Source organism: Pieris napi, chromosome 12 (assembly GCF_905475465.1).
Source record: "Pieris napi chromosome 12, ilPieNapi1.2, whole genome shotgun sequence".
Lineage (NCBI taxonomy): Eukaryota > Metazoa > Arthropoda > Insecta > Lepidoptera > Pieridae > Pieris > Pieris napi.
This window is the reverse complement of record NC_062245.1, coordinates 2,644,883-2,669,313: the sequence shown is the minus strand read 5'-3', so window position 1 is coordinate 2,669,313 and position 24,431 is coordinate 2,644,883. Positions and strand designations below refer to the sequence as shown.

Genomic DNA, 24,431 nt, shown 5'->3' with positions numbered 1-24,431 from the left:
ACGCAATTTCGATATACACTCCCTTTTCTCTCTTCATCAATCGCTTGAAACCAAGACTCAGTATTGAAATTACGGAGTAATCCTGGTGGCTTGGAGTCTGGATACAAAAAGAAGTTCACACACCGAATAAATATATATTACGCGTCTAATTAGAATATATTTTCCAAAATTCCTGATTCTATAAATCGGCATACCTACTAGTTTCCCCAGTATATCCAGGCGGACAGTTCGCTATAGCATTAGCTCCAGGAGCTGTTCTAGCCCAACGGAGACCATGAGAGGTGTCAGCATCACACGCATCGTCCATCACTCCTAACGTCCATACGTTTATAGACTTTGAATTTGTACCAGCAACTGAAGATACTTGGCAACGAAATTCACCAGATTTCTGAAATTATTGACTTACATAGTTTCTCCCTCATTTTTAAATCTTTTACAATATAACGATTGAGCGCTTTAGGCCTATTAAACAGTTCCATAATGGTATCGTGATTTATATTTATAGTGATTTTATTAAATAAATATTAATTAAAAGTCTGAAGGATTAAGCCAAGTTTCGACCATCCGATGCGTATATCAGACTTTAAGTCTCAAAGAGTTATATAATGTAATAAATTTGAATTTAAATGCATTAGGGTTTTAAATGTACACGGTTAAATAAGTAAAATACCTGTATATTAAACAGTCTGAGCAAGCTCCCGGCTGGGTAAAGATCTTCCCAGAGTTCCCTTCCTGGTACAAGTGGTAGCAAACCACGTTCTCTTGCCCAACTGAACCCTAGGGCACCGTGTACCCGTCCCGCTCCAGCAAGGCATGTAATACTTACATTGTCTCCCTACGAAAAAGATTCGAATTCACAATAGCAAACAAGTTATGGTTCTCTTTATGTATGAAAGAGTAAAGGTACGTTGTTAATACTTTCTGTGAAACTTTGTCAAAGTAATTATTTAGTTCCGCCTCTTTTTATTTGTGAAAATTAATAATAATTAAATGGTGCTACGACCCTAAGTGGGTCTCGGCCTTAGACTGCATCCGTTTCTCTTTTTTTTATAGACAAGTAGGTGATCAGCCTTCTGTATCTGACACATGTCATCGACATTTGAGTTTGAGAAGATGACAGAAACTTAAAAAAACTGCGGATATGTAAGTAACATATTCTTACTTCATCTTACATCATGTTTTATATATCACCGGATATTTAATATATCGAAAAATTACATTGTGTTACATTGCATGTTATGGATCACGATCTTCTTCTTTTTTCATAGTCTACATTAGCGAAGGTCGTGCCTGTCTTGAAAAGCCCTAACCAATACGTTGACTTGCTGCTTCCACACCCCTGTATCCACAGCTTGTACATTAGAGATGTTGAGTAGGCGATTTTTTGTGATACATCATCGAAATTTATGTCATACACATACCTTATTAACAGTCAACGTAGATGGCATTAGCCTTATATCAGGCGGATTAAGGATAGTTATCCTTAAGGCACTACATCGTCTCCTTCCCGCATCATCAGCTGCGCATGACCATTTACCACTGTCTAATTTCTTTGCTTCAGAAACTCCTAGGACAGACATACGCCGACCTAACGCGTCTTCTGCTACTGTACGAGTCCATATTTCTCTAAAATATAAAATTTCTACCATGAGTTCGTCGTGTATGAACCGCTAACATCGGTGCGTTATATTTGTATGAATAATATTTTTTAAAACTTCATAACTCTTTATTTTTTATTGTTTTTTTTTCACAAAATTACAGAAGCAATGGATTTAAAACCATTTAGAGATGTCGGTATTTTGAGTGGGTACTTTATTGAGAAGGGTAAAGTCGTTTACATACTACAAACCTATTAGTTCCATTAAAATTAATCTTCACGCCATCCTTAAACCATGTAAACGATATATCTGGCGATCCATACGCGACACAACTCAGTATGAATTCGGATCCCTCCCACACTTCAGGACGTTGATTTACTATTAAATTCTGCAAAATGCCAATAACATTACTCGTAATAACACACGTGACTAGGCAGATAACTAAGTGAGTAAACTTTGACCACTCTCATAAAAAATACTCGTACTAAAAAAGTCTCGCACTTGTAGTCTTTTAGTTCAAAGTAAAATCTAAGTCAATATGACCTAGCCTTAATAATCTTTATTAACCTTAATAAATTACTCAATAATAAAATAGATTAAAATATTATAATGTTCCTTTTTTTAAATTTGTAGATCGCCACTCTATTTGACGTATTTAATATATATATATATATATGCGATATATAAAGAGTCGCCCTTTACTCGTGGCACGCTTGAAGTGTCAGTACTTATTTTTATCACGCCCGTGATCTGCTGACCGCATGCAATAGAATCAAACTAACGACAACATTTTCTTTGTATTTATTTAAATTATTATCTCCATAATGAAAAGACATATTAAGCTGATGTTGAAATCGCAAGCTTTTCGTTCTTGGAAATCTTTTATTGCCACTAGATTCAGAACCAATAAAATATTTGAGCTATTTTTTTAAATGTTTATTGCTATAATCCAACGTTGTATAATTTTTTTAGAAGTATCGTAACACAATAGGGCATGAAGCAATTACAGTTTCGCCGGGAATGGAACCAATGACCTCCTCCTTAAGTAACAGAGGTGTTACTTAAATATAATAGTTGTACGAGCCAAAGCTGTACATGTTGTTCACTCAGGCTGTCTTAGATTTACAAGCGAGGCGATTACGTAAATCGCCGGAGTTACGCCCCGAGAGTATAGCCAGACGCAGGCACTCTTCATTACATTCATTTCATAATTAACAATTTTATACCCTTTGGTTAACGCGGGTTGATAATAGGTAGTGTATAGTATATTTTTACATTATTTAAAACATCCCCACTGACGAACAGTTATATCAAATAAAATATTATAATTTTATTTTAAAGTAATAAATTCTGAAAAACTTGCATTATAAGCCAATCTGCTTTTAATTTTAAAAATAGTGACTTTACTTACGTGTAGCGTAAGAGCAGGCTGTACGTGCAAATATGATGTATCAGGTACAAGACGAAGTGCTCTAGCATCTGACGGCGCACGCGCCACCGCAAGACGGGCCAATGCTGATCGCACAGCTCCAGATTCTCTCCTCGCACTCCAAACTCTCACCCATGCAGTGCGAGACTTACCCGTAGAACTGTTACATTCTTTTTTAGTTTTATTAATCGAAATTCTTTGCTTATTACGTATATATCAAGACCAATGTAATTGTGACTATCGACTTTCGCACAAACACTATATCACTTCACAATTTAAAAGAAAGAGTCACGCATAAGTACAAAACAATTTGTGTGAATATTTTGTACGATTTTATTAAAACAAGCAATACAAATGTGTGTGTAAAATGGCTTGAAACTCTACGCGTTTTTAGCTTTAAAATTGATATTAATACCTTGTGGTGAGTGGTTACGTAATTGAGTTAATTTATTCGTAAGCATGTTATTCGTTAAGTTGTTTAAACTACAACCCACTTGTACCCACGTTAACTGAGGCGTAGTCAAACCGTGAAGGAATTATTAAGCATGGACTATGGGTCGCTTTTGTTAAATTGAATTATTATAGTGGCGTTATAACGTATAAAGCTAGTAATATGAGCGAAAAAATATTCTGCTTTAAATATATAAGTTGATATATAACCATAATAAGAAACCTACAGTAAGCACAAAATACGGAGAAATGTTAATTGAATAGAATCTTCACAATTTATACTGATCCTAGATAGTACGTAAAAGTTAATTAGGTATTTATGGTAATGGACAATCATTCGAAAGACTTTATAAGTGGTTTTGATTGAAGTTTTTTTGTTATGCTTTAATTTCTGTATATGTGTGGTGCATATGCTAATTTAGCTAATTCAATATTGACAGTTCATAGTAATCTTATGTTAGTCCTTTTTTTGTGTATCGTCAGAACTTACATGCACGCCCCAGGCATCTTCTTTAAATAAATGTAAAAGAAACCGAAATGAGGCCTGTTGTTCCCAAAAATAGTCTTGACATAAAAATATAGTAAATCGTTAATTTTTACCTTATATTTAAAACTTCCACTTCATCGTGTAAGGTGATATTTGAAGCTTGTAAATACCCCGTTATCTAAAACAATTTTTGTCAGATTTTTTTTTTTAATCTTAACTATTAATATAACAGACTTATAAATGTAACCTAAAAAAATAATTATAAAGAAAGAATACCTGTTTAACCAATTCTTGGGATATGTCCTTAATTCCTTGTTCAACAATTTGTACTCTAGTTTCAAAGCGGGCTGATGCTACAAAAATTACATACAAGTTAAATCAAACATTGTTAACTATTTAAACCCAACTTGTTTTTAAATAGTAAACAATAGTCAACGAGAGATACGTACTTATGTATCATAAGGTTTATTTTAGGTTACTGTACATACCTAAATAACCTTTCGGAGTTCATAATTAGTTGGATTTTATTTTATTATCATATCATTCGGTAATTCTTAATGAACCATTTATGAATTAGCATTTAGCCTGATTTATATTTAATAACTTTGTAACCACACCTTCAAAACTGACATTTTAATTAATTCTTAAATTTATGATTGTATATCCCTTCCATATCGTCACCTCGTTTCTGGTTTAAAAGTACGCCATCTTTGTTAAACTTTTAAATCAATTCAGAATAGACTACAAATTTCATAAAAAACGACCGTTGTACCAATCGTAATGAACCATATTTTTTTTAATACGTATTATATTTTGTATATAATTTGAATAATACAACAATATAGATGTATGTAATATGCAGATGTAACATAATGCATGCATAAAATGTTGAAGTACTTACAAAGATCAGTATCCCTTGGACTGCAATCACATACTTTCCCCTCCTTGCAATTCTCCGAACATTCCTCAACGCCACATTCTGAAAGATTCAATTCAATCTTGAATAGATCCATATATTTGAAGATATCCTTTATGCTGAATTTAAACATATATTTGACAGGAAACAAAACGTCTAAATGTGTTTTAAACTAATATTTCAGTTATTAAGAATCCCACACCCCGAGTTACACTTTTATTTGAGATTTACAAAAATTACTCCTTTACCTATTTACTGTTTTTATGGCGTCATATAAAACCCCTAAAAGTTACTTTAAGTCCATTCCGAGAGTTTTTTACGCCGGCTTTTTCTCTCGGCCTACACCCTCTGTCTTCTTTGCCGATGAGTAGGGATGCCTACAAATTCAAATTTAATGACATGGAATAAGTGATACATGTATCTTATGTTCCATAAAAAACATTTTTTTTTTTATTGAGCATTAAAATATACCCATAATTCATTACGTGCTGTTAGTTTCTAAATTTTACTCGTAGGTATACCATAGGTATTTTAACACTACCTCCCGCAATCGGTATATTCTCAAAAAGGCCAACGTCAACCTTATACAGGCTCTTAAAATCAATGAAAGCCGCATAAAAGAGAACGTACTGAAAGGACGTGTTTGAATTTGACGATCAGAACAAATCCTTCTTCTATGACGACTATATTCACAAAGCCAGACTTTGAAACTAAATCACCCACTGGTTCAACAAAAGTACTCAAGCGTCCTTCAATCAAAATACACTCCGTGATGAAGAGATCTGGGTGGTGAGAACGTAAAACGAAAATAAAAGACAAAACCGTTTGATTGTAATTGGAAAAATGGTCGTGATATCAAGACGTGTCAGGTCGCGTGTCCAAGAGATCTTTTGATCCTAATCCAGTAAAACACGCCGTCATTTCATCTTACGTTTTCTTTTCGTGCTTTAGTAAATTCAGGGTATTAACTGATTTAGTTTGTACTGTATTTTTGTATACCACACATTATTGCGACAGTATTTAGCGTACAATAGGTACAATAGCGTTCTTGCCGCGCGCTATAAATTATTAGTTGGCTTTAATTTCCTACACACTCATAATATGTAACACCTAAAGTATAAATAATATCTTACACTTGACTTAATACATTCATTATGTAAAAACAAAATTCTGTGTCTTTTGTGTTGTTCTTTTTTTGTCACCGGTTTTTTGTGATTTAATAAATAAATTTAATCTCTATAGATAAAATTCTCGTGTCACAATGTTCGTTCCCATACTCCTCCGAAACGGCTCGACCGATTCTTATGAAATTTTTTATGCATATTCAGTAAGTCTGAGAATCGGCTACTATCTATCTTTCAAACCCCTAAGTGATAAGGGGTGTCTACTCCAAAAATTTATTTTTTTGAATTTTTTTTTTGTTTTTTTTATTATGATACAACATACAAAAATACATACAACCCTTAATTTTCACCACTCTACCATCAACCCCTATTTTTTTATCAATGTAGATAGTTAAATTCTATTAAACTAAAATAATGTTTTCTAGAAATAATATACATGGCAAAACAACGTTTGCCGGGTCAGCTAGTAATTATATAAAAAAAATACCTGGTGACGATATTTCAGACTCGCAAAGGTCTCCCGTGTAACCCGATGCACAAATACAACTCACTGCCGCAGGACCCACTTGTCTAGAAAAATATGTATCATCCGTAGTTACACTTTAAAATAAAAATGTGTGCGTGTACTAGGTGTACACACGTAAGAAGTGAAACTTCTTTATGACCTTATTTTTCGAAAAATGATCGGATCAACCGTGGTAGGGACAAGAAAAAGATGGCGCGTAACCGAAAAACGTGACGATTTGCTACAAAATTTCTCCCATACGTCGATAAAGAACTTTCATTCCAACGCCGATAAAGAAGTTTGACTTCAAAAAGCAACATGGCGCGTAACCGAAAAATGTGACGCGTAACGAAAAAATGTTACAATAAATTTTTTTCCAACCCCAATAAAGAAGTTTCACTTCAAAAAAAATGTGCGTGTACTAGTGTACACACGTTAGAAGTGAAACTTCTTTATGACCTTATTTTTCGGAAATTATCTATATGCAACTAACTTTACAGAAATTGGTTAAATAAAGTTAAATTAGATAAAGTTTAACAAAAGGCTTTTAATATCACAGACTTGAATACAAATAATACAATTATTTCATTTTACCTTATTACCACTAAGATTATTACAGAATTTCATAAATTGTAATATAATTTTTAGTATCATTGTTATAGTTATTATAAATTTTTGTTATTTATGGTTTAGAATCTCTTCGAATCAACCGTGGTAGGGACGAGAAAAAGACGCGCGTAACGGTCAAATGTGACGCGTAACCGAAACATGTGACGCGTAACCGAAAAATGTGACGCGTAACCGAAAAATGTTACACTAAATTATTTTCCAACCCCGATAAAGAAGTTTCACTTCAAAAAAAATGTTCTCTGTACTTCCATGATTAAGGATTACAACCACCAGTACTCAATATCTCACATACATGGCGTTTAAGCAATCATGTTTCTGATAAAGATCATAAAAATTACCAAGAAACAGACGCAGAAATGTGTCAGCCTCTGGCCCAAGAATTCCGACGAAAGAGAAACTATATAGAAAAAATATACGATTTTGATTCAATTTCTTTAAATGTTGGTAGGCTGTATACCATGCTCCACTATAGGAGATTTTTGTTTTATTTACTAACCAAGACTAAGATCTATATAAGGCAAACTATGACTGAATTGTACTAACTCTAACTAAAACTACATATGGATATAATCTGGATATATTCATAGACAGGGCTAGCAGGTGCGGTAATCCAAAGCGCTAATACAATCCTATTTTTGTATATGTCACTAACATAGTGCCGATTTCTGAGCAGTACTTATCCATACAATTTGTATAGATTACACGAAAGCTAAATAAGTGAAGTTTTGTATGCAGTATCCCTTAGACAAATATTGTTGTACAAGAGCACACGCATATAACCAAAACATATTTAATAATTAATCTTATCTTTAATGAATGATTAAAGATTTATTTATTTCCATAACGAAGCGTTTCGAGTACTTTACGCTCTTAATGCGTCGAGTCTTGTCAATCATATACCCATGTTTATATCAATCAAAGATGTTTATTTCTTATTATTAAATGATGGTAGGACCTTACCTACACGTGCCACCATTCTTGCACATATTCGGTGTTTTAGGGCAAAGAGGGCCAATCCCGCAGTCTAAACCAGAATAGCCTTCAAAACAGGAGCAAAAGAAGTCCCTGCGAAAAATATTAAATGAATTTTATAATATACTCGCGCTTCCCTTGTTCCGATCATGCCTCTACCTAACACCGGTTTTAGGAGTGTTCGAAGTGCTTACTAATTTTAAGGTGGTATTTTTAAAAGAAAGGGAAGGTTAAATTACATTTTCTACAGAAAACTCGACGAATTATATATTATTGTGGTGTAAATCAGTAAACACGTAACTCAGTTAAGGTCTCGAGTAACCTGACCATTTAACTATTAGACGTATCAAGATCCAGACAATACACTACAGTAGTATTTGTATTATTACAATACAGACAATATACATACTAGTATAAATGGATCAGTGTTAATATATACAGACGCAAAGTCTACGCCGTGTAGCATGTTCGTAGCTATTTTAGCAGTCGCATTTAAGATTCGATTTTCATTACATCGCTTACCTCGGGAACAAAGTCGTATAAGCAAAATCTAATTTTTTTCAGGAAAAACAAAAGAAGGTACGTTTCTTTCGACTAAGATACCAGGTACACTACATATACAAATATATATATATTAAATGAAAATTCACTAATTTGGCTAATTAAGCGTTTTACTATTGTTTACCAGTTTAAAAATAATTACGGACGATACAGTAACCGTACATTACAACAGTATATTTAATTATGTATTACTTCTTTAACTTATTACCACTCGTTCCGCGGAAATATTATGATTATGACAACGTTTGACAACGTCAATATTATGACCTTGGTGAAACAGAAATATATTATTATCTCTTTAATTGTTTTTAATCTGTCGCATTAAGTTTTATGATTATTTGGTAAAATTACAATCTAAACTAAAACGATCTTTGTGGTTGTTGCTACTTGCTATCCCTTTCAAAAAGGAAAATTAGGTAAACGAGTATTACTAACAATGTGCACAATATAATTTCCGTGGAATAAAGACATTTTTGTTTTTTTTTATTGAACGGGGGGCAAACGGGCAGGAGGCTCACCTGATGTTAAGTTAACCGCCGCCCATGGACACTCTCAATGACAGAGGGCTCGCGAGTTGCCGGCCTTTCAAGAATTGGTAAACATTGAACATTGCGTGTTTTTTGATAATAAAATGTTTTTACACAAAATCTGAAAAAAAATACAGTTATAGAACCCAAGCCCCATGCAAGGAAGTCAAAAATGATAAAATATTATAACAGTCGTAATATTGTTTTACGACTTTGTTCCCGGGGCAAGCGACATACAACAACCAATAATATTTTTTTAATAAACTTACGAATAATCATTTGTAGCGTAGCAATGTCCGAGAAGTCGACATTCGATGGCACTACAAGAGGACTGTGGCTGGGCGGACGGAAGGGCGGGCGGTCTCACGGCGAAGGTCACGTTTAGACCAAACACCTGAAGCAGGCCCAGCGCCCTTAACTGCGTACCTTCTAGTCGGTCAAGAGATAGCTCCACCACCAGAACTGGACTTTGGACCTTAGAATATAATAAATAAAAATTACGTATGACTATATAGTATAATACCAGTAGGGTTACACTTGCTTGTTTTCTTAGATTTCTGAATCTGTTTCGCAATCATTTGTTTCTTTTCTAACAGGAAGGTTTTCGGACGGCATTAGGTAGTGCATTTTTACTTCCTATTAATTCCATGAAAATTCCATGTCTCGCTTTACACATAAGCATTTTACTATTCCTAGTCTAAAATTGATTAACCGCTCAAGTTTATCTTCGCATTCTACCTTAACGTGGGCATAGTTTGATAAGGGTATTGCTAGGGCGCAATTACCATCTTTCGTCGATGCATACGTCTTTGACGTTACAATGGAATCTCATCGTACCCGTCATGTAAGAGGTAGATTACAATGATTAACAAATATGTAGTTGTGGCCAATATCACGAAATACATGGTCCCTATACGAAACTGCTTCAATATAATTATTTATTTATTAAAACTTTGGTATATTACAAATAATAACAAGTAATATAAACAAATTATTAGAGATGCAACGGCCTTATCGCCAAAATATATCTTCCAGGTAATCCTAGTAAGGAAAAAAAATACATTAAAGTATACAATTAGCAACTTAACCTAAAATAAAATAAAAATATTAATAAAATAAACAACTTACTAAAACGTTCTTCTTTTCTAAATATAAAAGGGTCTAAGGCATGTTGGTTTCCTCATGATGTTTTCCTTCACCGTACGAGCTAGTGTTAAGTGCGCAGTGTGCACATAGACAGAAATTCCATTGGTGCAAAGCCGGTGATTGAATCTACGAATCCAGGGATGAAAGACCCTACGATTAATACGAATAATTTCAGCAGTATTTCTGCGTATTTGTTTTGAATTTAGAAAAACACTTTTTTAACGGATTTGAAGTTATGTTTTATGATAAATTTACAATTATTTTACATAATTTTAAATTTAACCGACGTTTCGCGTGCTTTATAGCGTGCGTGGTCACGGTGACTTAAGACAAAAGGTGTTTGTGTATAATTATAATAAAACATAACTTCAAATCCGTTAAAAAAGTGTATAACGTCAATTGTAACTGGCCGGCCTCATTGAGTCATCATAAACCAAACCGTGACGGATTTTCGTGCCCAGAAATGCTAAATATCGATTTATCAAAATAATAGTAATCGAATCGATAAACTAGGTGCTAACATAACTCAAACATCGGTCGTTATTATTACATATCAAACCTCATGTTTGCAGTTCCTATAGGTACTATTTCAATTGATATTGTATTCAAATAAAACGGGATATCAAGTGCTTTAACTATACACTTGAATGCACAATATCCAAACAAAAATGCACAATGACTAAATTCATAAATCGTCAGATTAATGCTTAAATATTCGATCGAATTATTACATGCGTTATATATTTTATTATCAAAATCGAATATAGTGGTACAGAAAAATTATTACTTGTATTATGTGGAATTGAGACAATTTACGGACATGGGACGCATTTTCATATAATCATGTAAACCAGTAATATCATGCACACTCAGAAACAAAAATAAGAAAAAGAAATTGTTTTTAAGAATGAATGATTTTCAAAAAGAAAAACCGTTGGGCGACGAAAGTTAGTATTTTTGGGTCTCTTATATGTAGGTTTGCGTTGTGTATAATATGGTGTGGTCGGTGTTTGTTTTCAAGAAAGTCTAAAATTTATTCATTAAGTTGTCTAACCTTTAGAAGTTTTGTTTCATTGTACAATTTTGAAGTTGGGTAGCGAAAAGATTTCTTATATGATAGTTTAAGAATGGCGCGTTTTGAACTCAAATTTATGTAAATTGTATAATTCACTGTTTTTGTTTTCTTATACTTTTTAAGTAATAATTTTATATTATTTTCTTGCACCTCGGAAGAATCTGGTCACCCAAATCACAGAATGCCCTAGTAATAAGTTGAATACAAAATCTAACAAAACACCACACATTTATACAAAGCAACATTTTATTCAATTAAACAACTTTGTAAATTTTCTGTTGTTTATATGTAGTTTGTAGGTTAGCTATTTTCTAGAGCATGTTCAAAGTAATGCCGCGATATATCTGGATCTAACTTTAATTAACATTGCCAGTTCATGTGTTTTATTGCTTTCCCTAAACTAGAGCAGTGACGTCATCTATTACTCAAATAGACGAAGTTTCTGATCCCGTTTTATGGTAAGATCCGCCTTATGCCTAAAGTTTGTCGTTTTTCATGTTCACAAAACTTGGATTTATACGGTGAATAGTTAATGTGTAACCCTTATTTGTAAGATTCACGTTGAATAAACTTTCACGAGCTTCATTTTCACTAATGTTAAATAAATAGTAAATGAAGTCATGTTTTTGTTACAAATAATGTTGTAGGAACATGTAAAGCTAAGCTGATTTTAGTTCAACAGATCTACCATAAATACCTTTAAATTAAAAAAAAATAAGCAACATTTTTTGAATTAGTTTTAAAATACGTTTAGTATAAGTTTAATAAGTTTAGTTTTAATGTTAAAGGTATAAAATGAACAAACTCCTCTTTGAAATTAATGCATATTGCATAATTATTATTAATAAATATGAAATATATTAATTTCCTGCTAACTACCAAGTACAGTACTTAAATTAACCTACTAACAACTCAATGAGTACCGCCTTTATTCATTTACATTTATAACCCTATTATCGCCTTCTCGTTCAGAGATTATTTTCATCACAATCAACATCATTATACTAAAATTAATAGCATTAAAAAGATAACAAGAAGTCGGTGTAATTTTAAGTGCAGAGAGTACCGCTGTGGTTCTAAGCTAGAATTTTAAAAATGTCCCCGAAACGCTTAATTTTCATCAAAGAGAAGGTAGTTTTTGTGCCTTTGTGAAATTAGTAAAAGCACTGGGATACAAATAAACAGTTTTATAGAGCAAATTAATTAACAAGAGAAATAACAGTACACAACGGTGAGCTAATGCAAAATGCATTTATTCAGTTGGCGGGGCTAATTACAACAAACACTTATTAATAGTTGTCATTAATTAGTAAAACTTCAACGTTAATATTAAATTAATTAATTAATATCAAAACTTTTATAATTCTAGGTTTCCTTCATTCATTCCCTTATTAGCAATAAAACCACGTTATTTTATTTATTTAAATTGTACTGCTTTTTATTATTTTGTGCAATTGTAATAAAATGAATTTAAAAACAATGTTTTTGTTTGGTGTCTCATTAATTAATATAACACGCCACAAAACCGGAAGCCACATGTACATAGAAAGGTCAGAAAAAAAACCACCTTCAGGAAGGGCTACATGAGATGAGAAAATGCAGACAATGAGAAAATGGCGTGATACAATTTCTACTCATTAGGCAGATAATAATATTCTGTGTATAATAACATTGTACCCGACCGATATATGTATGAAAATGAAATTCGAACCTTAATATGGGAGATCTGTTTCTAATGAAAAATAAAAAGCATAGGCAAGCAAGCAATAAGCAAAGCGTTATTGTCGTCAATATACGTTTGTATTATATTCGTTAACATAAAAGGTTGTTTAGTCTGTGTTATAAAAAATCTATTAAAAACATATGAAAGAAACAAAGAAAACATTAAATTAAATATTATTTATAACCACATACATTATTTATATAACTAAACGTTTCGAGTTATACAATTCTGTCATATGTGGAAATCTTATTTAAAATATTTTTTTTTAAATTGTCGCGAGGAATAAAGTGGAAGAATTTGGGGGAGGACTTCACTCCGTCGGAGTTCGAGTTCTAGTGTAAAACATAATTACATGGACTTAGTGTAGTTTAGTGTAGTGTAGTACTCGAATAAAGGCTATTATTATTTTATTTATGTGGAAATGCGGATATAAGTCTTAAGTTCTCATAAGAAATAGGCATTCCCTTTTTTAAACTAATTTATTTGTTTTATTATACTAAATAAATGTCCATTAATATCTATATTACATTTGCTTATAAATAAAGAATAATCACATTACAGTATATTGTGTTGTATAGACTGTGTTACCAAAAAAGATTTCTTAAAATACAGGTTACGTCATGTCTGTGTGTAATGCGGGTGTGACAGCGTGCGAGAGCTTTGGTAACAAGATATATCAGTATCGTTGATTAACACGTTCGCTGCGTTACGAGATCTATCAGATCTCTTGCAGGACTTTTGTATTGTGCGTTGAACATAATCGTGTTTTTTCACTCCTTGCGGGAGGGTCTAACTTGTAAAGTTCTTTAAGGCTGAGCAGGACAAATATACATATTTGCTTCCCACTTAAAGCTGAATTCAAGGACATTAAAAAATAAATTAGAGATGGATTAGGTCCCTAACGCACAGTACTGTAATTGTTTTAATTCCTTGCGTTAGGAGATATGTCGGTACTCGTGAAATCGTAGGCCTCGTAGACGCAAGAGATGGAGGATGGGCGGCGCGGGCGCTGCGTGACTCTTTTTAGTGTTGTCCTAGAATCGACATGGGAAGTCGCGGGCACCTTTTGGAAATAACACTCGCATATATACCAGCGTGTTGATTATTTTTGATAAACAATGAGTGATTTTAAATATACTGCTGCATCGTCCAGTAAAATATTTTCTTTCGAAAATGTTTAAAATTGCCCCCCATTGCCTAATAATGACAGTGATTCTGATTATGAAATATTTGACGTACCTACAAAGAAAACGATGAACATTTTTCGTTGGAGCACAGGCAGTTAAACAGCACTGACGCTTCTAAAAAAACTAAACGAATTGTTACCATTTGCGCGTAATGTGCAAGCAATCAATGTGCTTACCATGTTTTAATGAAAAACACTTTGCATAATTAATAAACCTTTTAGAATCGATAACTGAGATATTATTCTATTCCCATCACTACTTACTACACATATCGAACTATCTTCGGTTGCGGTACGAGATACAATCGATATCTAATTTTTTTTTGGTATTTGTAGTTTATTCAAATGTCGTAATTGCGTGCGAACCTAGCAAAATATAAAGCAATTAGCTGTCTTTCACCCACAAAAACTTCAAAATATATGTCATTGTTTATTTGGAAGATATAAATTATTTTCAAAAGTGTATTTTTAGGAGACTGATTAGGTCTCCAACGCACCAGAGGATAGCCTTGTTACGAGATCTTTTAGGTCTCCATAGCACCAGCTGAGAGTTCTTTAAAAATGATGGCGCAGTGAACGTGTTAACTTGAACGTGGACAATACATTTTGGCAATGTTAAAAGACGCGTGATGTCTTTTATGATATGGGTATTTTTTGCTTCATTCATTTATATTTATTTTTAGACTAAGTCTTTGTTGTACAAGAGAATAAATAGGTAGAATATTATAACAGAAGGAACGTAGATAAGAGGGTAGGTCCCTACACCCTAATTATACCCGGAGGATGTCAACAAGACAGTTACTACAATTATTATATAGCAATGGCGCTACTTTTAGGTCTAGTCCTCGGATTTCTGTATCTCTTTCATTTGTTTTTCGTAATGGACAAGTAGGTAGCCTTCTGTGCTTGACACACGCCGTCGACTCTTTGCGTCTAAGGCATGTCGGTTTCCTTCCCCGTACGAGCGAGTTTTAAATAGGCACATAGAAAGTCCATTGGTGCACAGCCGGTGATCGAACCTACGACCCCAGGATAAGAGTCCCACGTTGAAACCACAAGGCCAACACTGCTCACAATTATTATTAACGTACAAAATTCTACCGCAAAAACACAGTTTTTTGTTACTCTCAATTGTGGAGATAACAATAAATATGATATTTTTATAGTGTGCCTTAAAGTTGGCCATTGGCATGCAATGCGCAAAGCTCCTATTTGGTACATTGCCAGCGTGAAACATTGTTATAACGCTACAATTCCCAACATTTTTCTGACAGTTAAGACACTTGAAAAAATCTTCTAATAAAATATAATTTTACATGATACGAAAAGCAATTTCATATTTTAATAAAAATAATTTGGGAACAATATTGCATATATTGTATCGGATAACTTTGCCTCGAGCGAGTACATTTTTCTGTTATAATGAATTTCAATTACTTTTTCAATATGAATAACGGTATACACAAACTCAAAATAACTTTATTAATATAGGTAAACAAGTACACTTATGAACGTCAGAAAAGAAGTTAAATTAATTCTAAACTCCGCCACTCTTTTTAATCGCTAAGTTTTGAGTCATACAAATTGTTTGAACTGAAGCAAATCAATCCCAAGGATCATTTAAATATTCGTTAAATTTATAAACTTTAGCTTACTCTTGTAATATTATACAAATATTTTTAGAGTCAAGGAAAACGAGGAGAAGACAACATAAAAGGTCAAGCTAAAGCTCAAAGACTCCGCTAGACATCTTGAGATAATGGGAGTAGATCCGTGAGCTAAATAAGCGTATCTCGGGATACCGTTCACGGACGGTGCTCCCAGTACGCGATTGGCAAGCGGTAACAGGCTACCGGCAATGATGGCGTTCTCGGTAGTTTCAGAGGTTCACATTGGTTGAGTCAGCGGAGTAAGTAAGCATCGAGATAAATGAAAACATCTCTGGCGTGCACTAGAAAAACTCCAATCTTGAGGAACCCATCCCTAGATGTGAGAAATCTACGAATACCAAAAACAATTCGATAATGGCCTTGCTTTACAGACAAAGAGCCTAAAACAACAGAATTCCACAAATAAACTGTGCATTATCTTACTTTATCTCAAAGAATAACAAAAAAGACATTGTTTTTGTTCAATTCAAGTAGAACCGTCAACGGTCGCTCTGTTACGCTGAGTAATTATCTTCATGCTGCACAATTCTACCAAGAGACGGTTAAATTTACCGAATGCACGTATTATTCCTTTTGTAAACTGCCAGTAATAGGGATAGCGACGAAATACAAAGCAAGCTTTTTTAAATTGTTCCTACTGCGAATGCGAAACCGTTTTAAAAGTACCTAATGATACGAAAGCACCGTTTTTCTTAATGATTGTTCCACGAATTTGCGTATAGAATATGTAAAAAGAATTTTCTGTAACTTGAACTTTAAGTTGCTTATATGTTCCCGAAGTTTTTTACTTTGGAGTTGTTTCTTTGTAACCTTTGAAGAAACTGTCAGAGGGTTAGGGCTTAGTCAACCAAGTCGACCCTTAAGCAAAGTTCAGGAAAATCTATTCGATTTTAAACTACAGATAACGTGATTCAAGTTATACAAGAATTTCGTTACGAAAGTTCAACTATGATAGTCTTGCACTCTTACTGTCAAATTTCACGACGTTTTATCTAAATATTATCAACAATTAACATAATATTTGAATTATATATAAAAACAAAATCAATAGCAAAAAACAATAACTAACCTTTAAATATAGTAACTAAAATAATTATTGTATATGTATTGAATTTCATTGGTAGATATTCAAAGGAATCGCTTTAGGCAAGGTTCCGAAGATACTGGCAGAGTTCCCCCTTTGGAACTTATACTCGTATAATTGTTAACTATTTGAAACTAAGTTGAAGCTAACTCTATCCTATTATTACCTGCAACCACTTAATCCTAGTTATATTCTCTTCGGTGACAGTGAGGGCCCGCCTCTCCCCCAACTTGTACGTGTCGTCATAGTACATATACTCCGTAAACGTCAACCCACTAGTGATGTACTGCTGCGTGAAGTATATCGAAATAGTGCCGTTCACGATGTCGTGCTCGATGATCCATTTGCACTTGATGGGGACGGGGAACGGGTTGGGGAAATTAGGTGTCTGAATCGTCCCTACGGAGCCTTTTAACCTCCCTCCACATATTTGGGGGCCTTGATGTTCGTTAGTTCTCTCTTGGGACTGCACTCGCTCAATCACAACCGTCATTAATGATATAAGAAAATACACCGTTAACCTGGAACAAAGAATAAGTAACATTAGTAAATATTTCTTACATAACGGATAAACACTTAATGTGCAAACAAAACTCTAAGGCAGGGGTCAGACGGTCAATATATATCGTGATCTTGCGCGGCAGAAATAAATATTGAGCATATTGCCAATAAAAATTGTGATCCATAACTGATTAGGAGAGATTATTATTCGGATTAGTCGAGGCAGAATACGAAATTTCACCCGTATTCAACGACGTCCGTCCTTCCATAACTGAGGGTTTTTTAAGAAGTTCTGTTATTTTTGTAGGGATTATCAAGCTCTACAACTTTTCTCTTCTCTAGAACACAATCTCTCATCTCTCTTATATCTCATCTTTAAGCCAGCGTTTGTAAGAAATATTTTCGTTAGACGGTTTTTTCTCCATCTTACTTTGCAAATCCGACTACCTCAAAACGTCTTTTAATGTTTTTGGTTGAATATATTATAGTCTATGACACTGACAAATAATGTTGCTTTATAATGATAAAAGAATTTCGAAAATCGGTTCAGTAGATCCATTACATGTATGGGACAACCTCACAAACATTACCTTTTTATAGAAAACCGAAAATACCTTTTGATACCTTATGTTAAATCAATAATATATTTGGCAAATTCTTTTCGAATCAGAGAAGTTTTACTGTTCAGTGAACTCGGAGGCCTGTCGTCTCCACTCCACTTCACAAACTATCACCTTCACGCCAAATTGAACCAACTCTATTGGAAATTACGGCAACTTCCTACAGTTCAACCTCTGGTAACAATTGGTCTCGGAAATATATGGGATTCAGTTTTCGCGTGATTAATTACGTGTGGCCAATGGCCACAAAACTAACACAACAAAGTTTTGCACTTCGTAATTTACGCATAATCTCGAAATAATCACGCAATTCACTAGAGTTTAAAGTAATAGGCTTAAAGATTTTATTTCTCAAAAAGACAAAAAATGTCACTTACATGTGAATAATACTTTAGATTAACATAACATGGTAGTCGTTCTTAAAATAATCACAATAATAGATAGCCATACATGCAATAAACTTAAAAATAAAAGTAACCATAGAAATATGGATTAAAAATAATTATAAGAAATGAATTTAAAAGTAATTTTGTCTAACATATTCACTTAGCTTCGATTTGAATGAATTGATAGAAGTAATTTTTTTTTAAAGTAATAATTAAAAGATCTTGCTAATAGTGGTTGTGGTATAGGCTTTTAAAAATGAAGCAATGAACATAAACAGGTTCGGGCTGAAAAAGTTCATATTCCTGTTCATTATAAAATTAATAATCATTTAGTGTTGATAGTTAGATTTGCGTAATAATTCTGATTGCTTTTAGATCTAACATTACTTCAACTTTATTATTAAACAAATAAATGTAATTTATTATATTCACGTAGACTATCTTTTGAAACAAATTTCGTTTCACCTAAGGCACTACAGTAACGTTGGTATATATATATGTATTTTAAAATCTATTACAAATGAATATATATATGGATAGATAAAAAACAAGTCACATATACGGCATAGTCTTATAACGTAATTTATTAACGCAAAATTGCTGACTGTCATCTCATTAATTAGTTTTTGTTGGACTTTGGGTAACATTCTCAGAGTTAAAGTGTATCTTTCAAGTATTATGTACTTCATTTTCCGGAATACCTATTAAACTCAAACTCAAATCTTTATTGCATTCCTTATGTTCATATTTTACACTTTATAATTTATTACAGCAGAGAATAGTGTTGGCCTAGTGGCTTCAGCGTGCGACCCTTATACATGAGGTCATAGGTTCGATCCCCGGCTATGCACCAATGGACTTTCTTTCTATGTGCGCATTTAACATTTGCTGGAACGGTGAAGGAAAACATCGTGAGAAAACCGACATGTCTTAGACCCAATAAGTCGACGGCGTGTGTCAGGCACTGGAGGCTGATCATCTACTTGCCTATTAGATTTAAAAATGATCATGAAACAGATTCTGTAATCTGAGGCCAAGACCTAAAGAAGTTGTAGCGCCACTGATTTTTTTTTTTAATTTATTACTTTAAGGACCTTGGTTAGGGACATATTTCTGTCTGTTTCATTAATTTTTAGGCAAAAAGTCGTTCAATGTGCTATGTATTCGAGTCGGCGTTTTTGTGTATGTACGATTGTTAATTGCGCATGATAAATATATCCTTCGATATTTTAATTTCCCATCTATCCCATAATTTATCAAAATTTTAATCTATACTCACTTCAATTTTCCCGTGCAAGCAAACAAAGTTATAATAACAAGTTGCGCACAGTGACACTAAAATAGTTGAGTAGTATAGAAGTTATATTTAAATGTTTAGCTTCATGCTCACATTAAAATATTAATCACATCTTCACAGATTGTAGCTAATTATGTTAATTTATACTACACTCTAATTTGAATATTATCTCCGCAAGCAGTAATAGTATTAACAATTTAAATGCACTTTTTGTATATTTTTTATGTACACTACGCTTTTTTTGTAATGTTTACAGAGATGCACAATTATTTCATTTATAATATAGTATTGAATTGCATTGGTAGAATATATCGTGATTTTTAACAAAGTCTTTTTAATATACTTGCCTACTATAATTATGAAAATATGATTCGTATATTAATATTTGTGTTCAGATGAATGAATAACTAACAAATTATACTAAATTAAAATGTACCTTATTCCTTAGAAAAATATATTCTAAGCTTTTTATAGAATAAAAAATCAATCAGTGGCGCTACAACCTATTTAGGTCTGGACCTCAGATTTCCATGTCTGTTTCGTGGTAATTTATTCTTTCTAATAGGCAAGTACGTAATTAGCATTCTATGCCTAACACATTTGGTTGGTAGTTTCCTCACGTTTTCCTTTTTAAATGCGCATATAGAAAGAAAGTCCATTAGTGCACAGCTGGGGATCGAACCTACGAACTGCGGAATGAGCTTCGAACGCTGAAGCCACTGGGCAAACACTGCTCTATTTAAGTTTATTTCTAGGATTGCCTTTTTTATTTGTTTAGGTAATAAAAATTACACCACATAACAGTTTGTCTGTTGTCTTTGCCAAATAGTTGTATATTCTGTATATTTTTAATGTTGTTTATGGTGTATACAAACAATTAAAAAGGATAACCTTAGGAGTAAGCTTGAGTTAATAACAGTCTATTGTATGAAATAATAAGATTAGATCTACAAAATCTCGCAAAGGTTCATGTTTGTTGATTGTGTATTGTAATGAAATTGAACACCAACGATTAATCGTCTGATTAGCTAATCGTTTAAGCGTAATTAATTTATCTTTAGAATTAGAATCCTATTCAGTACACACAATATTGGCAATTATTTTGATCAATTCTATTATTAAACTCGGCACTTTCGTTATTAAAACAATATAGTTTTACAATACTTTTATTATATATTGTATTGTATGATTTATTTTGATTTTTTTTGCCCTATTTGGGTCAAATCTAGTAAGTAAAATTTGACCCCCCTAAAACTGAAATATGGTACGCGCTTTTACTTCTGATGACGAATTTCATACATTTGATATCATTTTAAATCGTAGATGGCCGCCGCGGCGCGCCGTTCCAAAATGGCATTTTCTTTTCTTTTCGCAACCCTTTTAATATGAATATTAAATAAAAGGTCTTGATGCGTAACCAGTGTAAATATGTCAATTAAATGCTTTTGATAAGATAAGATACTGGGTGGCGCAAAAGTACTGGCACTAAAGAAAATTTGTTTATTTTTTTTATATGACATTTCCTGTCATTCTGTTGTTGAAAATTGTGTAGTGAACAAATGTAAAATACACTGAAAATAAACATGGACCGTTTTACTCCCCAAGAACGTGGAATAATCGTGTCAATGTTCTTACGGAATAATTAATCAGTGATAAAAACACAACGTGAATTTCGTCAACGATTTCCCCACCGTCCGGCACCGATTGGTCGCTAGACGAGCTCGGTGGTCAGTAGGCAGCAGTGGAGGAATAGTCTACATCATTTTATTTTTGATTTAACATGCAAAACGTTAATAGACGCGTAGGTACACTTTTTTCCATACTTTTTTAGTAGGTAATTTTTCTTTTTTGATTATTATTATTGAAGTGAAAACTTCTTTAGTGGCGTTGTACCCTTTTTTTGGAATGAGTAAAAAATGTTAAACTCACGTCAGGATACGTGACCTGATCGAAAATTCGTAAGACGGATGGAGAGTAGACAGCTGCCGCGGCGTATTTAATGTAATATAAATTGTCATGTTTGTGTACGATAGCGCAATAAATAAATATTGTATTCTACCACATAAACGATAGTGCTTTTAAATACTGATAATCAAAGCAATTCGTGCAAAATTATTCCCTAACCATTCCAAAATATCAAAAATGCACAACGTTAATATTCAAGTTCTTACTTCTGCCGGCACTGCCGGAGTGCAATCCGTAGTTTTTTTTTTTGTGTGGTTATGTTTCATAGGAATAAATGTTATGTCTATGTTAGTTAGGGCATTAAATTGAAATGTATATAGTTATTAATCTTCTAATGTTTTTTTACTATACTATCTCTACTAATATTACTCATGTAAAATAACTTCTTAATAAAACATTGTTCAGAAGTGATTTAAAGTTTATTACGTTAGAATTAATCCGTAAGTAGTTTCCTTACATACGGATAATACTATAATGCATTAATTCATTATTAAAACACATTTTAGTGTCATACTGAATTCTGCAAACAGTATTTGAATTACAAAAAATATTAATAATAGCTATACTCGTATATTTGTTTGTAAAAAGGGTCGTAAGCTTCCTAATCAAAAGGCCCAATGATCCAACATTTCGTAATCGAGGTTGACCCTCGATTGGGAATCTCTACAAAATCACGAACTGATGAATGTAATTTACCATGAAGGCAATAGTTAACGAGATCTGAAAGATATAAATAAACCTCAAAGAGAAACTTATATTTTATATTATCATGGCACGGTAAAGTATATTCAATAACAAAATATTGGTATCTTAACTATTCTTTAATTGATATGATACATTTTATAAATCACTTCTTCGAAAACGATTGTATACCAACTCTTAAGCGTTTGATTTATGCGTTAATCATACTATAGTCTGGCTAACGAAAGAAGATAATTGAATTATTTGAAAACTTTCGGATGGCAACACAGAATGTCATTGAATTTCTTAGGTTAGTATGATTTATTGTCTTGATACTTCATGCAATAACTCATTTTTATTTCTGTTATATATTTTTTCCGAATAGTTAACAGGTATAATAGCCTAAACTTTGTTTTATTTGATAGAATATTTCGTTTCTTTCGCAGGATTTGATTATTCTGAATAAAATTGTGTTTTATAATAAATATAGTTTTAGTATTCTATGCAATGCTAGTCATTTTAAGTATCAATAGTAAAAGACTAAATACGTATAGTATTTAATTTCATATAAATACAGTTACTATCAGTGTAAAAAATAATAAAATAAAATCAAGTATCAAGTAAATATAATCCACAAAATATATGAAACTTTAGGGATACCATACTAATTTTTTTTTTAATTTGCCGCGCTTTTTCGTTATCTTCTTTCATTAGCCAGACTCTACTACTATATATATACTCGATATACTCGTAAAGGCAGGCACGTTTTAACATTTAAAGTAATATTTTGATTTAGAATCCATGAAGGATAAAGTCCAAGCTATAAGATATTATCTAGTCGTATATCACTATAAATTATGTTAATGAAGAGACAGATGAGTCCTTGGATTAAAACGGTAAATTTTTTTATGAATATGTATAGAATAAAAGCTCTAACGAACAAAAACTTGTTTCCCGTCAATTAACTCTTTGAAATGTCAGAATCACAATTTTTCATTATTTAATGATAAAATTTAAAATAGTACCTAATATTATCAGAAATATATTTAAAGAGTGTTTTGTTTGCTAATCTATAGAAATTGTAGAAATATTAAAAACTGACTTTATCTATGGCAGGCGTTTTGACAATTTACAAAATGTGACAGTTGTCGTTTATAGTAAAACTAATTGGCTTAAAGGTCTCGTTACCAGGCCATAAAATTATATTAAAAAAAAAAAGTAAAACTAATACACAATTAATACGTTATAACGTAGGTAACAAGATTGAGAAAACAACTTGCCAGCTCTTGGTGTTACGATGTGAATACCGTCTGTCATTTATTTTTGAGTCGTAGTTTTAACTTTAGGTCTAACCTCTTAGCTACATCGTGTAATACATGTAGTATTTTAAGGCTAACTCAAGAACTATTTATTTATTGTAAAAAAAAAAAATTAGTGGCGCTACAACCTCTTTAGGTCTTGGCCTCAGATTTCTGAAACTGTTTCATGATCATTTTTAAATCTAATAGGCAAGTAGGTGATCAGCCTCCAGTGCCTGACACACGCCGTCGACTTTGTGGGTCTAAGACATGTCGGTTTCCTCACGATGTTTTCCTTCACCGTTCGAGCTAATGTCAAATGCGCACATAGAAAGAAAGTCCATTGGTGCACAGCTGGGGATCGAACCTACGACCTCAGGTATGAGAGTCAGGTATGAAGCCACTAGGCCAACACTGCTCTATTTATTTATTGTATATTTATTTACGTCTGTTAGTATTTATATTTCTAATACAAAAATAATTATTAGAATTGTGGCTGGTGATGTCTTCAACTGTTTCTCATTACTCGTTACCAGATGAATTCTAATGAAAATGTTATTTGTCAAGAAACACAGAATTTTCCTTACCGTCAGAGAGTAA

General features: G+C 32.8%; 1 protein-coding gene across 2 annotated transcripts in view; it reads right to left on the bottom strand.

Moving 5' to 3' along the window:
- The window catches only part of LOC125054697, a 57,522-nt gene that overhangs the window by 11,452 nt on the left and 21,639 nt on the right, over nt 1-24,431 (bottom strand). For both annotated transcript variants that reach the window (XM_047656722.1, XM_047656723.1), the window contains exons 2-13: nt 17,250-17,604; nt 9,469-9,674; nt 8,100-8,204; nt 6,492-6,574; nt 4,866-4,943; nt 4,241-4,317; nt 4,078-4,142; nt 3,010-3,187; nt 1,850-1,986; nt 1,422-1,626; nt 671-835; nt 195-388 (exon numbers count right to left, since the gene is read on the bottom strand). In XM_047656722.1, the coding sequence (XP_047512678.1) occupies nt 195-388; nt 671-835; nt 1,422-1,626; nt 1,850-1,986; nt 3,010-3,187; nt 4,078-4,142; nt 4,241-4,317; nt 4,866-4,943; nt 6,492-6,574; nt 8,100-8,204; nt 9,469-9,674; nt 17,250-17,604 (1,848 nt within the window). The remainder of the gene's footprint in view (nt 1-194; nt 389-670; nt 836-1,421; nt 1,627-1,849; nt 1,987-3,009; nt 3,188-4,077; nt 4,143-4,240; nt 4,318-4,865; nt 4,944-6,491; nt 6,575-8,099; nt 8,205-9,468; nt 9,675-17,249; nt 17,605-24,431) is intronic.